Genomic DNA, 12,244 nt, shown 5'->3' on the forward strand with positions numbered 1-12,244 from the left:
AGGTTAACTCCGTCGTCGATTGATTGTCATCATCAAAAAGGGAGAGATTGTTGAATCTCGTATTTTGATGATGAAACCAATTGATATATGTTAATGTTTTAATCTGCGTTTTGAGTGACACGGGATGCTTCGATCAAGATGAGACAATTAAAGCAGGAAGAACCATGTTGTGCTGGAGGAACATGTCAGAAGATTGGACATCGGGCCGGTGGATTGGTCGATGTATCGATAGAAGGCTTCGAGCCATGGATTCGGGCATCGAGTTAAGAAGAGCATATATTACGCCAAGGATATCGGAGTTGCGGAGTCAACTGACCGATTGGGCAATAGACTACAAGAGAGAACGATACGCCGAAGAATCGGATGAAGCGTCGAGGGAACCAATGACATGCCGGACAACTTGATTAATGCTTAGTATTAATTGTCTAGATCGAAGTGTGTTTTTACATGTGCAGGATTAACTATGATAGCAAGGCATGAAGCAAAATGAAGTCCTAGAGTCAAGGATGCGATTCCATTGGGAGTTCGAGAGTTCGTTGGAAGTCCGGACGTTCGTCGGAAGTTCTGGAGGAACCAACCGAGAAGTCTCGGAGCTTGCTAGAGAAGCTCATCGGAACTCGCCAAGAAGATCGTCGTGAAGTCCAGGAGTTCGCCGGAAGTTCGTTAGAAGCTCGTTGGAAGAATAGACATATGTACTTGTTTTGCTTAGCAAATGTCTTAGGATTTCGTATTTAGCACGTAATTGGGCTTGGATTTGGGCCAACCCAATTAGAGGCCAGCTAGGCCCATGTAAGAACCGTGTTTGGCCCAATAAGAAACCCAAATAGTGCCCCATGAAGTCTCACCATCGTGACACAGTTTTCGAGATTGTGTCAAGCGGTGGTACCGCTAGTCTGGGCGGTTGTACCACCCCTAGCAGAGTGCCAAGCGGTGGTACCGCCCAGCACTACCCCCCAGGTGGTGGTACCGCCAGACCTAAGCGGTGGTACCGCCCAGGGCAGTGTCAGTGTCGACTGACACTGGGTGGTGGTACCGCCCGTGCCCGGGGAATACGGGATGGGAAAGTTTTAGGCTCCAAGTTTGAATCAACTTGAAGCCTATAAATACCCCTCTCATCCTTGGTTAAAGCACATAAGCACAGAGAGATTAAAAGAGAGAAAACGCTACTGCGATCATAAGTGTATTCCCTCCTCTAGCTGAAACTTAGATTTCTATTTAGAGAGGAAAGTGAGTGCTTGTAAGGGTTATCTCCTAAACCCGGTAAAAAGAGAAAAGGGGTGTAAAAGGTGATTGGCCTTCGTCTATTGAAGGAAGGCCTCTAGTGGACACCGGTGACCTCGTCGGAGGAGGAAGCCGAAAGTGGATGTAGGTCACGTTGATCGAACCACTCTAAAACTGCTGTGTTCTCTGGTTTGTATTTCATTCCTGCTATTACCTTACTGCAAACTTCCTTAAGTGCTTACTGCCTTCAATTCATTACGTACTCTTTCAAGTTAAGTTTCCGAAATCGGTTTTTCGTCGAAAATGGTTTTATCGCAACGAAGTTTTTGAAGATGTGATTTTTACCGCTGCACTAATTCACCCCTCCCCCCCTCTTAGTGTCGACCCCGACTCTTGATCGTAACACAACATTCATGCCTAATGCTTTATGTTTTGCAGCTTTATCAGCCATATTAAGGATATGATCCTGAATTCCTCGAGTGTCATCATATTGAGTCGTATTCAGTTCTTTCATTAGTGTGTCAACTAATCACTTATCAACAGATTTAAATCTATCTTTAATAACCTTTAAATATTCTTATGCATTAGTTGCAATCGGTAATGAAGTCTTTATATTATTTGCAATTGTTATTCTTATGAATTTTAAACTAAGCATATCAAATATTTCCCAAGCCTTCATTTCATTAACTTGTTCCATGGTACTTTCATCAATCAAGTCTGTGAGCTTTTCAATAAGCAATGCTAAATCAAGATCTAATATACCTAATGTGAATTGCACATGCTCTAACCATTATGGATAATTTGATCCAAATAATACAAGGACATTTGAAGCATAATAATGTATGGACGAAAGTACCACTATAAAAATATAAAATAATATTAATACTTTAAATTTTTTATAATATGATGAATAATTGATATCATCCATATTTTACCTTTGGGTGAAATATTGACTGTTCACTTAAGATCATTTATGGAGGACTGATACCATCCTTGTGGAATAGTATTGTTACCTTTGGGTATACAACCCGAAACTACAAAGATATTCAAAACAGTATCATCCTACCCCATCACATAATTATTTGAAGTAGATTCTACTCTAGGATTATCTAAACTTTAATATCATTTAAGGTTATTATATGTGCCATTAAGATAATTATCTAAATCTTCAATAATATTCATGTGTGTCATTATGAATATTATTTCTTTAATATCATTTAATACTAATTTTTTAATATTATTTTATAAGTTATTGATCTAGATCACTTTGGTAGCTATAAGACTAATACAATAATATAAAATATAGTTTAAAATATCATGTAAATGATAAAACTTTTATTATAATTTACATCCTATAAGTTTATCATCCCAAACCACTTTGGCAGCTACCGCTCGAATAAAATATAGGAAGATGAGTTACAAATAATATTTATCAAATTTCTTTAATCTAATTTATGTAGAAATAATTAAATAATAAATATAATAATTATTGAATATTAATCAACAAAAAGAAAAAACTCATATGATAATTGTAATTATGATAACACATAAATAATGAAGGATCTTTATGTGAAAGATAAATATTATTTCATAATTTCAAACATATATATGTGAATAAATCATGTAATCAATAAATCATATGAGAAAATTATAAAAAAATCATAATTTATATTTTTTATAATTTCTGCATAAAATCTTAAATTAAACCAATCAATTTTATTTACTTTGGGCAAGCCTAGAATTATGCTAAACATAAGCCCAATTAAACAAGTGGATCAAAATAAAAAATTGATCAAAATTTAATTCTTTCTAAATTTGATCGATATTAAATTCAATCAATAATTAGTCAAAATATAGTCATGATCAAATTTAATTAAATTATATTGATTAATTTTATAATTAAGGATATAAATAAAAAAATTCTCAATTTCATAAGGGTAAAATAGTAAATTTATTGATATGACATAAATTGAAATTATGAGATTTCTAAAGGACATAATTATCAAAAAGATTAAAATAGAATTAATAGAAATTACAGGGGTAATGATGTATATTTTTTAAAACCCTAAGGGGTAGATCGACCACCACCTCTACGTGCGGCGGGCACCACCAGTGTGGCCACTACTTGCGGGTGGTTACTACTTATATGACTAGCGTTTGGGCGTGGCCTCTACTTGTGCGAGGCTACCACTTAGACTCGGCTACTATCCGTGCACTATCGTCACCTAGACGAGTCTACCGCCTATGCGTGGTTGCTGCGTGGACGCGACCTTTGCCTGCATGAGGCTATCGCTTAGACGCGGTTGCTACTCCCACGCTGCTACTTGTGCGTGACTACTGCGATGTGCGGTTAATCGCGTATAACTCGTCGCTTAGCGGCTGCCTACGATCGTTGTTGCTGCTGTGGCGTGCATGCTGCCTAGCGGCTATATGCAATGAGGTTACTACGATTGCCACCGACAGCGATGCTGCACAATGATCGTCATTGCTTTGCGATCATTGAAGATCGTGTTCCAAAGAAGCTAACATCACTTGCAAGCAGGCAACAAGATAGAGTATATAGGAATTTAGATTGATAAAATATACGGATCATTGAAGCATCATAAACAAATAACAAATCTAACATATTTGATCTCAGGAACCTAGGCTTTGATATAAATTATAAGCATAAAATTTATAATATGTTATAAATTATATGGAAAGCTTTATGTTAGGATTGAAATCAAATACTATTAAGATCATATTCACAATGCATAGCTTTCGATGTCATCTGAAAAAGATCTCTATCTGATCTGTAAAGATTGGAATGATGATTAGATTAGAAAGAGATAAAAAAGAAACGGAGCCCGAAATCACGAGAAATGGGAGCGGAAGTAAACCTCGAGAAGAGTTGATGACACGGAAAAGAACAAAGAGGAGCCGTGGGCCCGTTTTGGTTTTCTCTTCTATTTCTTGCAGCCCAAACGGCGGCTAAGGAGTTTAATCCATGTCGATCGATCTGTCAACGCGTGTCAAGAAGAATTGCCCACGGTCGCCACTGGCAACGAGGTATTAAAGTTTCTTTTTAGCCCGTTCCTAAGCGAACACAATGCCCAGCCCAGTCATCAGCTGGGTCGCGTGCGGCCACTCGAATGGCTCATGCCTACCATTGCGGTGCACGAGACACGTCTCGCATGACATTCTTACACGTAGCAGTAAAGTCACGCTTCATCTTCGTGCAGAGCTCCCAAAGGCAGGCACCAACGGCAGCCGAATGGAAGGAGACGAGAAAGATAGCTCAAAGATGACAGAGATGAAGAAGGGATTGGTATCACTCACGGCTTCCCTCGAGGAAGGTTTGCAGGACGCCAAAGCCTCCGTCACAGGACTGGTACGTACGTGGTGGTTCCGCTAGTCATCTCTCTTCTCTTTCTCACGCTGCTTTCGATCTTTCGCTGATGCGTGCAATTGGTGATGTTACGTAGGTGAAGAAAGCCACGGCCAAAAGTGAGCAGGAAGCGAGTGAAGCGGACCTTCAAACTGCTAAAATGCAGGTGGAAGCAGCTGATGCAGCCGAGAACAAGAAGAAACAGCTCCAGATAATATAGAAACCTGCATTTTAATGCACAACTGTTACCTATCTTGTTTTCTACAATAAACATCTAATCGAATATATGTGTAGCTAATCCAATTCTCAGATCCGTAATTGTTTCGATCGATCATATGCTCGAGAAAAGATAAATCGTTCTATTATTGCTTACTAATAATAACTGCTGAAGAAATCATAATAACGAAACAGCAGGAATCAGAAAACAAATTCTACCATCAAGTAATTGCCTTACCGAAACAAATTCATCCTGGTCTGTAGAAATTGTAAAAAATAACTGGTCTCCACTTGATTGTAATTTGCCTATCTCACGAAAGCTGCCGAAGATTCCCAAATCTGTATTGGAATTTGACGTGACAATTTCCAATGACATCATGGAACCAAACCACAATACTTTCAAGGAAATTATACACTAAAGCTACCTATTCAATATGAAGGTGCTTTTGGCCTGATATATTTTATGGTACAACATCTATGATACAACATGGATCAAGTTGGCGGAACTTGCATATACTAATATATAAAAATAACAAGCAGATCCTATTGGGAGGTGTAATCAAAGGCTTTGACTCCTGTCAATACGTTTTGAAGGCACATTTCTCAAATTGTGGATAAATGCTTCTTAGGTGTTACTGCTCTCCAGGAAGCATGGTATCCTCAGGAAGATCACAATAGGCATTACCCTGAGAAGAAGCACATGGCATAAGCTACCTGCATTTTCCAAACTCTGGTAGGGTATACAAGGAGTGTTCCTACAGGTATGTTATGTATGTTGCTTACCTCTCCGGTCAGATGTGCTACACATCTCTTCTCGGCAAGAAGCTCAGCCTCGGTCTGTAGAAAATTGGTTGCATTCACAAGGCTGACGGTGGTGAATCATCCTTGTCTTAAGTGTATATAAAGCGAGACATACCTTTTTTATACGCTCACGGAGGTAATCATCAAATATCACATCCTTCGCTAGTTCATAGTCACCATCTCCCTGAGAAATAACATGATTTTGTTTAAAGACATTTCCAAATACAAGAGTGAGACCAAAAATCTATATAAGGGTAAGGGTACCTTCGATCTGCATGGCATGCTGAACACAATATCCTCTGCTATGCCATAAGGATTTCCAGTGGAATAAACCTGCAATATACTAGTGAAATTTTAGATGAATAAATGAACAAACATAATTCTGAGCACTTGTATGATTTCAGAAAAGGATTTGATTTTCCGTGAGTGTTCCGATTCCTTTTCTAGTATTCTGAAGGTTAACTTTAACTTAAATCAATGAGTACATTGATTATGAACTCATGCTTCAGCCATCCCTAAGATGACACTTTTCTTTACTGGCTAGTCACCGAGATATCTCCATGACTTGATGACCCTCAAATTGCATCTCCCATATATTACTGTGACCAAGAAGTCTCTTTTTAACTTGTCATATAAGTATATTCAAGGCAGCTAAGTGTACAAGGCCAGGTAATTGATGGACATAACAGTCTTCAAATCTATGATTTCATCTATAAGTTTCACATATCTTTTCCACCAAAGTACACAAACACAAATAAAAACGGCTCTGAGTTCTCGAGTCAAAAACATTAAACTAAGAACACTTGACAGCTAATAATAAGAGCAGTTAGATTACTTTCCTTCCATGTATATGGTTATTATTGTTTGCACACATAAGAACAAACAGAAAACATTACATTAGATGCTAGAAATGGAAGTCAAATGCCAAAGTACCAAAAAGGTATGATAGATTCTAAAATGAAGTCTGTTATATAATAATTTTACCCCTGAAGAGAACCAATCGCCATCTGGTGTGGGAGTGATGAGGGACCTTATGGCATCAACAATGGAAACAGCAGTAGATGCAGCAGAAGATCTACCCCATTTTTGTATAAGGACACCACCACGCTGAAAATGAAATAACAATGCCAGCATAAACTAATCAAAACTGTCTCATCCTGGCATATTTACAGTAAATATGATTAACATATAATCAGTACACCTTTTGAACTCTTTCAGTAAACTCTTCCTTCAACCACTTGACATCAGTTATAACTTCGGTTACTGGCATGCCATTGATTTTAGCATTTAAAAAGTCAGGAACCTGGTAGAGTGAAATGCAAACAAAATGGTTACTTGAATAAAATATTTCTTTTAATATGCTTTAATTTTACACTGATTAATTTTATCTTACTTCACCAAGCTGCAAGAAATTGATATTGATAAATAACACAAGATAAATATTAATACATTGGAAGAGTTTCTTGAATCCTGACCTGGGTTGTCGAGTGATTTCCCCAAATAGTCATGTTTGAGACTTTATCATAAAACACACCAGCTTTGAGGGCCAGCTGTAGATATCACGACAAAGAAATGTTACTGTTAATTCATAAATGTAGAATACTAGAAAAGTTACAAACAGCAGTTTAAGAAATAAAAACAAAAAAAAAATTGTCATAAGCAACCTGGCATTTGGCTCTGTTCTCATCCAACCTGGTTAAGGCATGGAAATTTTTGGCAGGTATATTTGGTGCATTCTTTAAACAAATAAGTGCACTGAAAAGAGTAAGTTTTCAGTGGATTAGCACTCAGCTCTACTGAAGACATCAAGTAGAAGTTATTGGTAGATATCAACCAGAAGTTATTGGTCATACTTTGTATTGCATGGGTTACCCACGACAATAACTTTCACATTGCGTGATGCCACATCATTGAGTGCTTTTCCCTGAATTTTGTTTTCAAATATCAAAGATGCAACAAATATCATCCTCCTAAATCTTATGTACATATGTACCCAAAAAGATGAAGAACCTGTTCAGCAAAAATCTGCCCGTTAATATCTAGTAAGCCTGCTCGCTCCATTCCAGGGCCTCTGGGCTTTGCCCCAATCAGAAGTGCCCATTCTGCATCCTGAAACACTTCATAGGGATCTTTTCCAATGCTTACCTCCCTCAACAGAGGATATAGGGAGTCCTCCAGTTCCATTGCCACTCCTATACTTTCCAAATAATTGGAAGGAGGTAATAAGCCATTGAAAGAGAATAATTACAAAGTATATTTCATATGAGAGCTTCTGCATCAAGTCTTAAACCAACTAAATAATCATTACCTTCGAGAGCTTGAAATGATCTTTCAGAACCCAACAACTTCAAGGCAATTGGCTGATCTGGCCCAAAAACCTCACCAGAAGCAAGCTGAAACCTCAAACAAAATAGTGAATTACTCAACAAGATTCAAAGAACTATCTATGTATATGTACATGTAAAAACATGAATGCATATAAGCAAATATGTATATACACACATACATCATGCCAACCTACACATATCTGAACTAAGATGCATAAACATAAAACAACAGAAGAGAAGCCAATAGATCATGTACAAAATAAATCAACAAATGTTGATATAAATGAAACGCATTTTAGATTTTTCACTAGTTAGTTGTTGGTGTAACTGCACTAGCAAGAACACTGAAAATATGCCCAAATGCAAGAAGTCCAAGGTTCTATACATTATCAACTTATGTAGAATGAATTATGAAGATGTTCAAAATATCTGCTTAGAGAATTATGAACAGTATTTTTACGATAGTGAACAGTTTCAGTCAGATTTTGAATTGATTTCATCAAAAAGCTATAGAAAGTTTCTGCCCCATTCAGAAGCCTATGGAATATTGGAGGCATTATGTCAGCACATGTAAAAGAGAATAGGCAAAAGAGCTTTCAAATACGAACCAAAAACACAATTCCTATTCTGTTCGACCATCAAGAACAATTAAAAATTGAATTATGCTTTTACCAACACTGGTTACCAATTAGTAGCACCTTTCCCCTACTGCAATAAGCAAACCATTATAGAAATATCACATAAGAAGTGCTAATTGTTAAAATTTTTAGGCACAGAAACCTGAATAGAAAAAGCTATTATCTAAATGATTAAGCACTTGACTGTGTCACTAAAAGAAAACAAAATGTTATGCTTACATATTTCTCTGTTATCAAAATCGCTTTTATCAACACTACTAGTTTTTTTTCCCCTGTAACAAGTCAGGACAAAATTTTGTCAATATTAAATTTAGCAAATCCTCCTCCATGAATTTTCATCAAACAGAAACATAGTATAAGAAAGTAGCAGTAGCAGATGATCTAACTAGATGAAAAAGGTAAACCATAAAAAACATGATGCACAAAAATATATTACACAATCTAATTAGTTTGAAAAATGAAAACAGATTTGAAGGCAAAGGATAAGGCTAGAACTCCTTACTTTAAAGAGTAGATGATTAGATATCATTCCAGCTGCACCTGATACTGCAATATTGATCAAACCCTTCCATGACTTTGTTTTGTCAGCCTACAAAAGCATTTAATTATACACATCAAGTTGTGTACAACTCATGAAGTGGAATGACTCATTTTTATTTAAAGAAGTATGTAGTTGATTATCCATTAAAGTTCTAACATTTTTTTTTTACTTTTTCTGAAAAAAAATGAATAGGTATACTAAACACACCTCAAGAGAAAATAAAAAGTAGTTGAGCTTACCTTTTCCTAAACCAGAAAGAAAGAGATGCATATAGGTCCTCGTAACTAGTTCTACTTCTTTTTAACTATATAATTGATTCTTGGTTATGGATGTTGAAGAAAACGCATCAAATAAGAGTTAACAGTACCCACTATGAGACTTCCAAGATATCAAAAAGAACAATTAGGAATAACTATCATACTTGCATAACCACACACTGGAAAAGTATTAATTTTTCTGCAAAAGAAGTGCCATGGCACCTGATTGTGAACAGTTTAAAGTTAAACTGATTTCCAGGTAATTTCAGTAGCTTGTGCCACACATAACACTTATGCACGTTAAGAATCACAGAGATCAATGCATAATCTTTAATGTAGACGAGCAGATGAGTGGAGCACCAAAAGCCTGTTAAAGAGCTACGATCATAGCAATGGATAGGTCATCTTGATTGAGCATCAAAAGCATGTTAAAGAGCTACAACCGCAGCAACGGGAAGGTCATCTTCATCATGAAAACTTCGAACAGTCATTCCACAAACTCATAAACAACTAGAAATAGGCTCCTTTTTGTCAGATAACCAATCTTGCGATTGTTTCAGCTCATAAATCTAGAGAACACCCCATTAATCACCCAAAGAGAAGGGTAACTCACCTTTCATACGTTCATCAAATCTAATCTAATTTGACCATCCAAACCATTACTATGTCGCAGAAAAAGACTCGGATCTAATTTATTTACTGAAAAGGGCAGAGGGCATAGCCTTCCCAAAACAAACTTGAGATAGATTCAGAAGCTACTAAACTTAGTTTCGTAGCACAAAATAGATTAGATGCCCCTGTAATCTTAACATACTTGCTTCACGATTGACCATAAATGAGTCGGTCCGGCCACTAGCCCTAATAAACGACAAGGGTAAAAGAACTGCTCGAGCGTCAAGAAACAAAAGGCATACTCTTTCAGAAGAACAATTCAAAGAATTACCGCTTTCAGGTCATAGGTGGTGCAGAACACCCCGAAACACTCCCTCTTGATCGTTGCACCAGCCGGAGTGGCGGACAGAACTGGGGCCTGGACTTGACTACACAACAACAGCAGCAAAAACGAAAAACCCAAATCACAATCAACAGAATAGAATAGAACAGGATAACATTAACAAAGCAGAGATGAGCAACCGATACAAGGGCCTACTTTGGTGACACGGAGCAGAGAATTCTCGGAATCCGGCGGGCGCTGCAGGGAAGAGAAGGGCGCCGATTCTTGAAGGCGAGGAGAGGGTTGATGGGCCTCGAAGAGAGATCATTCGGTGGTAGAGCTCTGGATCCCGCGTAGGATGGAGAGATCTCCAATAAGGCCATGGAGAGGTGGGAAGAGTGGAGAGTGAGACAGAGGAACCACAGAAGGAGGAGACACGAAGACGAGGGAAAGGAGGAAGAAGGGGGATCGGGAGAGACGATAGACTCCTTTTGAAATGTAGAGTGGATATGAGGACATGGAGAAGGACGCGTGGCGAGGCAAAGCGAAATTGTTTGGATACGGTTCGGTTTCGGCCGACTGGTTCCGATTAGGTCCGGTCCGGTCCGGATCAAAAGACGTTCGATTGTGATCGATTTCAAGATTTGGGAACAGCATAGCAAAGACCCCTAGGGTTTTACGATTGTTAGACAAACTTTATAAAATATTATTCAAAGCTTAGAAAATGAAGAGATGCTAACAATTCCTTCTCCTTCAAATCAGTCTTGTCCTTAAGATTCAGCAGCATTAAACTCGGAAGGCTTTTTTTTCAGCACTTGAGTCATAGGATATCTACAACGCATTACAACCCGTTGATCAAGTAAGTACGGTCTTCACTTCTTAATAGTGTAAGCGATAGGTCAGTCTTTCGGTATTGTAGTCATTGCAGTCTTCTGAAGAACCTTCTCCATCCGATGACTAGTGGTAGTTGTGATCTTACTTCCACGTCTTCCCTTTAGAATCACCTATTTTTCATTAATAAAAAACTTTATGATTAGTTTAAAAAAATTTTAAGAAACATCACCTAGGGTTGATAATTATTTAATTCTAAGCACTACTTCGATGTCTTCTAAGGGTAGCAAAAAGAAGTCCACAAGCAACTCTTGGCCTTGTATAATCAATTTTATCTTCGAACATTTGCTATCATAAGTTAAAATCCATCTATCAACGACCTTTACTTCAAATTTGTCATAGCCTTCAATGTAGTAAGCCAATCGATCAGCAACTTTACTATTCATAAAATTGTTAATGCTATCAATATCAATTAAAACTGTAATATGTTGATGTTCCAAATTTTCTCTAACTTTCATAGTTTGTAGGTTATAGTAGTCGGCTAATGTATGTACTGTATATATGATAGGTCCAACATCTTCATCAGAATCTATACCTTCATGATCAAAATCCACATTATTAGCTTTTGGTTCCTGCCCAATTGGTTCAATCATCAGAAGTTGTCCTTATTTACATCAATGCTCCCGACTCCACTTTTCATTATAGTGCCAGCACAAACTCTTCGCTAATCTTTCCTTGAGTTCTTTTCAGGTTAATCTTCAGGTGTTAGGGTTTCAGTTGGAAATAGATGAGGTGGGTGGCTTGCTGATAATTTGTTTATTGTGACTTCTGTTTCGACGATTTTTTCTACTGATTTTTTCCTCATATAAACATGCAAATGAGATTGTAGTTGTCATAGAGTAGGGTTGGCAAGCTTTGACTTCACACCAGATATCTAGATTAAGTCCTTCAATAAATGTTCCCACCAATTATCATTCGAACCAATCTCTAACTTAATTTGATAATCGTTCAAATCTGCTCTAACATTCTAACACTAGAAATCTGATGAATTTTAGTGAGCTACCCATTAACATTCTCATATTCAGATTGTCCAAAGCAAATAAGAAGCCCT

General features: G+C 37.4%; 1 protein-coding gene across 1 annotated transcript; it reads right to left on the bottom strand.

Moving 5' to 3' along the window:
• Nucleotides 1-5,232: 5,232 nt before the first annotated feature.
• On the bottom strand, nucleotides 5,233-10,791 carry LOC135623125 (malate dehydrogenase [NADP] 1, chloroplastic-like). The gene is made up of 14 exons (XM_065125693.1): nucleotides 10,519-10,791; nucleotides 10,312-10,408; nucleotides 9,073-9,159; nucleotides 7,914-7,998; nucleotides 7,616-7,797; nucleotides 7,459-7,529; nucleotides 7,270-7,360; nucleotides 7,081-7,155; nucleotides 6,807-6,908; nucleotides 6,590-6,712; nucleotides 5,870-5,938; nucleotides 5,721-5,789; nucleotides 5,588-5,641; nucleotides 5,233-5,490 (listed from the first exon to the last, which is right to left on the bottom strand). The coding sequence occupies exons 1-14, from the start codon at nucleotides 10,683-10,685 to the stop codon at nucleotides 5,437-5,439; spliced, it is 1,326 nt and encodes a 441-aa protein (XP_064981765.1). The 5' UTR covers nucleotides 10,686-10,791; the 3' UTR covers nucleotides 5,233-5,436.
• Nucleotides 10,792-12,244: the final 1,453 nt, after the last annotated feature.

Source organism: Musa acuminata, chromosome BXJ1-3 (assembly GCF_036884655.1).
Source record: "Musa acuminata AAA Group cultivar baxijiao chromosome BXJ1-3, Cavendish_Baxijiao_AAA, whole genome shotgun sequence".
NCBI lineage: Eukaryota > Viridiplantae > Streptophyta > Magnoliopsida > Zingiberales > Musaceae > Musa > Musa acuminata.